The 4,735-nt window shown below is 55.2% G+C and overlaps 2 protein-coding genes across 2 annotated transcripts; one reads left to right on the forward strand and one right to left on the reverse strand.

Moving 5' to 3' along the window:
* Positions 1 to 671: 671 nt before the first annotated feature.
* GUITHDRAFT_67457 (hypothetical protein) lies at positions 672 to 1,093 on the reverse strand (the record flags this gene model as incomplete). The annotated part of the gene is made up of 2 exons (XM_005836723.1): positions 672 to 806; positions 875 to 1,093. 2 exons carry the CDS (start codon positions 1,091 to 1,093, stop codon positions 672 to 674), a joined length of 354 nt encoding a protein of 117 aa, XP_005836780.1.
* A 1,059-nt stretch (positions 1,094 to 2,152) lies between these two features.
* On the forward strand, positions 2,153 to 4,508 carry GUITHDRAFT_104196 (hypothetical protein; the record flags this gene model as incomplete). Its single annotated transcript, XM_005836724.1, has 4 exons — positions 2,153 to 2,382; positions 2,434 to 2,486; positions 2,675 to 3,180; positions 3,237 to 4,508. The coding sequence occupies 4 exons, from the start codon at positions 2,153 to 2,155 to the stop codon at positions 4,506 to 4,508; spliced, it is 2,061 nt and encodes a 686-aa protein (XP_005836781.1).
* Positions 4,509 to 4,735: the final 227 nt, after the last annotated feature.

Raw genomic sequence — 4,735 nt, forward strand, 5'->3', positions numbered from 1 at the left:
TTTCTTCTTCTTCTTGGCCAAGGCCTGCAAGGGTTTGTGAGGTGAGTCGAGAAGGATGAAGACGAGACACTTCACCTCCTTGACGAAGTTGTCGAGGAAGCGGAGAGTGGCGTCGTCGATCTTGTCGATGTCAATCTCGATCTCCTCGTTGTCATCCGGGTTCTGAGTGTTGAGGGGAACCAAAGTGAGAACATCCATCATGGCAGGGCAGAAGTGACAACCGGCTGCAAAACCTTGTGGTTGCGATCATGGATGATTTGAACAACAGAGCCCAACTTCTTTCCAGGGAGCTTGTTCATGTTTTGACTCAACTGTGCTGCTTGTCAGCATCGGATGGGTGGGAAGCAACGGCTCAGAGCGGTTCTCAACAAGCACAACAAGTCTGGACTAACCTCGCGCTTTTCTTCGTAAGTCATCGGCCTGTCGTCGCTGAAGTCTGCATCGTGCAAACGCTTTCCTGCGGAATGACTGTGAGATCGTTTCTGCTGGCTGCTCCTTGCAGCACCGATGGAAGGTTCGGAAGGTCCGCCGCTTGCGTCACCCCCGGACTTCTCTATCTTCCATTTCTCCATGATGGTCGCTTCTGATGATGACCACTTCTGAAAGAACAGCTAGCAACAAAACCAAGTCAGCAGCCGATCTGCGAACACCGGAGGTATCGAGGTCGACAACTATGGGATCGTGATTGTGACAGGCGGGAGCTTCGCAACAAGGCGGGTCCTCACCTCCTTCAGAGTCTTCGCCATGATGTGGACGTCGTGGTTGGAGGGGTTATATCGCATGGCGTTGTCGAAGGTGAGCACCACCTGCCCATGGGAGCACGATGCAGCCCAGACGGTCAGACACACTCCGAGGATGGACGGACTCGTCTCACATTCGTCTTGAACTCTTCCGGGTTGGTGATGGTACCGTTGTCGAGGTGCGTTCTCACTGTACCGAGGTCCATCGGCTTCTTGATAATCTCCAGATAGTCAGGAATGTTGAGCTTGACAGGGTCTACGGGCTCGGAGAAGACCCAGCCATGCTTGTGGTTCTTCAGAACCTTGAGGATTCCAATGCATTTCTTCACCCATTCTGATTTCTGCCCAGACATCTGAAAAAAGGCGCTCGTGAGTCGAGATATGTGCATGGTGCATGTTGACCCATGCTAATCTCCTTCCCTGACCTGATGGTCAACCTTCCTGGCTGCCTCCATGCATGCATGCATGCCTGTCTCTTTCGCAATTCTACATTAACCCACTCTTGCCTGGATGGAGAGGTGGAAGGAAGAGGAAGGGAGGAAGGGGGGAAATCGCACGGTACAGCTCAAGGCAGTTGGATGAAACATGGAAGAAAGGTGAGCTGAAGATAACCTTCTCGAACTGAGTGATTTCCTCGTGATTCATCTATACACCCAAGATAATCTTCTTGGTAGAATGCCAGGAAAGGAGGTGGGAGGCAGAAAAGAGAGAAAAGTAAAACCATCAGGAAGTGGGGCAGTGAGGGGCGCGATGGGAAGGGGCAGAGCGATTGGAGCTGTCTGCGGAGAGACACGGGGGTGATGGTAGAGGAGAGGGATGGACGAAGACGTATCAGGGGTAGCGGGCAGGAGCGGGGAAGGGGGAGGGGCTGGGTGGGGGGGGGGACGGAGGACGGAAGGGGAAGGAGCCGGCTAGGCGCAGGAGGAGGGCGCGAGGACACGGTGAGTGAATCTTATTAGTATTATAAACTGTGAATTTTTAACTTGTTCATGGTACCAGGAATCGGAATAGTATTTATAACCTCTGTTTTGGGCACCAGTTTCTGATGCACCTGGTACAGATACAACTACTGTTAGTTTTAGTTTCTTATAAGTTATTGTAAAACAAAAAAACGGGCTCAAGACCCCGTGACTCAGCAAGTAAATGGGACCGCCGGGGCCCGGCCGGGAGGTAAAGCCGGGCGGCGCTCAGTGATTCATAAGTAGAGACAGATATGTGCTGTATGAGGGGGAAAGTGATCGTGGCAGTCAAACTTCATTGTGAAAAGGATAACAATTCGGAGGGGTGGGTGATATCGAGAGATGTGTGAGAAGGGGTACTTTGATTACTATCTCGAGGGGTCTTGTAAGGATATTGGGGGTATGGGGTGGATGGTCCGTAGGCAGTTGGACCTTGATTGAGGGCGGCTAGCAATGGGGAAGGTGGCGCGATCGACAGGGCGAACGACGGTGATGGTGGCGGCAGCGGCAGGCGCGGCGAACATGCCGAGAGACGCAGTAACATCACATCGAAGACAGGACGAAGAGGAGGAGGAGGTCGTGGGAGGAGGAGCCACTGGTCACCAGGAGCAGCACGGGGGATTGTATGCCGAAGAGCTGCATATGAAAGCATGCGCAGAGGAGGAGCTCCGGCAGCGGGCCAGGTTAGCACGTGCCTTTGCTCCAGACTTTTCGGCCATGACGATGACGAGCAGGAGGAAGTTGATGGAGATGCTAGCGTTCGTTGTGTTCCTCATCCTCTTCACCTGTAACGCTCTCATGCAACGGCCGATAGAAGCAAGCTATGGCAAGCTCCTGTTCACCCCCTCTTCCTGCCTCACTTCCGCTCCTCCTGCCCTTTTCTTTCTCCTTCTCTCTGCCTCCTTCTCCCTCCCCAATTTTCCTGTCGCCTCCTACACCATCCTCCTGTTCCCTCATTCCTGACTTCCAACAAAGATTTCTCCAGGGAATTCACCGCCGCCACGCTCGAAGGAGCGACGTTTTCGAGCACGACCTACTTCAAGAGTTTCTCGGATGTCAGCACTGTCGATGACTTCTGGACCTGGCTAGTAGAGTGCCCGATGCAGTACCTGTACATAGACCGGAGCTACAACGGCTCCTTCTTCGGACCTGACTTCCAGGGTACAAGGTGGCGAGTCATAGGCAACAATGTGATGGTACAGAGGCCGAGGTTGAGGCAGATCCGGGTCGAGCCGCAGGCTTGCAAGGTTCCCAGCAGGATGAGGGCGACAGTCGGGTACGGGGACGGGCAGGTTTGTATCCCCAAGATCCAAGACGCCGACATTGACAAGTCCACCTGGTGGGCTCTAGAGCTCAACTCCTCCTTCGCGATGGTTCAGCGCCCGGCTCCCTTCTACTCCGCTTCCCAGCTCTCCAGCTCGAGTGTCACCTCTAGAGCCTCCGGCTCTCCCATCTCCTACGACGGAGGAGGTTTCATTCAGGTTGACCTTGACCTGCTCCCCCCCCCCCTCCACAGCTGACCCTGAGCTGCCGGCAGGATTTTCCGCTCAACATGTCCAACGCGCAGTTCGTGGAATTTGTGAAGGCCCTGCGAGCTGGGGGCTGGACTGACGCCAGGACGAGGGCTGTGCTGTTTGACTACGTGGTGTACAACCAGGTTCTGAACCTGTTCCTCTCTACCAGGCTCTTGTTCGAGTTCCTGCCCTACGGCTTCGTCCGCTCCAGCAGCAGCATCCGCGTGATGCGGTTCGGATACGTCAGGCTGTCTGACATCTCGCTTCTCGTGCTCGACATCTTCGTCTACGTCAGCGTCGTGGTCTGGCTGGGCCTCCTGACGTTCCGGGTGTGGAGGAACAGGACGAGGGTTCTGCGGGACGTCTGGTTCTTCATTGACCTTGTGAACATCATCATCTTCGTCATCACCCTCGGCTACAAGGTCCAGTACTACCTCATGGTCAAGGACTTTATCGGGGGCTACCCTGATCCCTCCGTAGCCAGTAGCCCGTCCCAGGAGTCTCCAGTGTTCGGGTCGGGCAGGGACGAGTCTGGGTACCTGCAGAAGTACCTGGACTTCGATGCGATGGGATGGTACTCCTATCAGATCACAAACTGGACGGGATTCAACGGCCTGATCACCTGGCTCAAGTTCCTTGGGTACCTGCAGTACCTCAACCCCGCCGTATCGAAGCTCATCCTGACCCTGGCGAGATCGGCTAAAGACATCACGATATTCTCGATCCTCCTCGCCATCGCCCTCTGGGCCTTTGCACTGGCGCTGTACGTGTCGTTCGGGTCGGAGATGGAAGAGTTCAAGTCTGTAAACCTCGCGTACATCAACGTGTGCAAGTCGCTGGTGCAAGGGCTGGACTTTGACAAGATCCGACAAGTCAACGTCTACCTTGGCCCCCTCCTCTTCCTTCTCTTCCAGTTCATCTGCTTCTTCTTCCTCCTCAACATGTTCATCGCCATCATCCTCAACGTGTACCAGGAGGTGGTCAACACACCGGAAGACCCGTTCGCCGTCGCTTTCCGTGCTGAGTTCAGACGTCTGCTCGAAGGACTGAGAGGGAGGGTCGTGAAAGCGGCGAGGAGGAAGGGGAGGGTTGACATGGAGGACGACTTCGAAAGTTCAGAGGAGGGAGCAGGGCTCAAGGAAGTGAAGGTTCAGACAAGGCGGAGCAGTTTGGGTGGAGGAGCAGGGGATAGCGACGCGAATCAGGTGAGGGCTGGAGGAGGGACGAGAAGAGGGCGAAGGTCGGAGGAGGAGGAGGCGGGAATGATGAAGATGGAGAGAGATGTTCTCGATTGACTTGAATGGGTCAAGATCGGATGGTCAACTAGCTCCACGGTTATACAGAAAGCAGCAGAGCAGAGGTGACAAAAAACTCCATCGCCTCCTCCCGCTCCCTCCTGATCCCTCCCTGCCTCCCCTCCCCTCCCTGCCTCCCCTCCCCTCCCCTCCCTGCCTCCCTCCCTGCCTCCCCCTTTCCTCCTCCTCATTGTCTCGCAGGACTCGACTTCGTGACAATCAGCTCA

The sequence above is a fragment of the Guillardia theta genome, assembly GCF_000315625.1.
Source record: "Guillardia theta CCMP2712 unplaced genomic scaffold GUITHscaffold_16, whole genome shotgun sequence".
Classification (NCBI taxonomy): Eukaryota; class Cryptophyceae; order Pyrenomonadales; family Geminigeraceae; genus Guillardia; species Guillardia theta.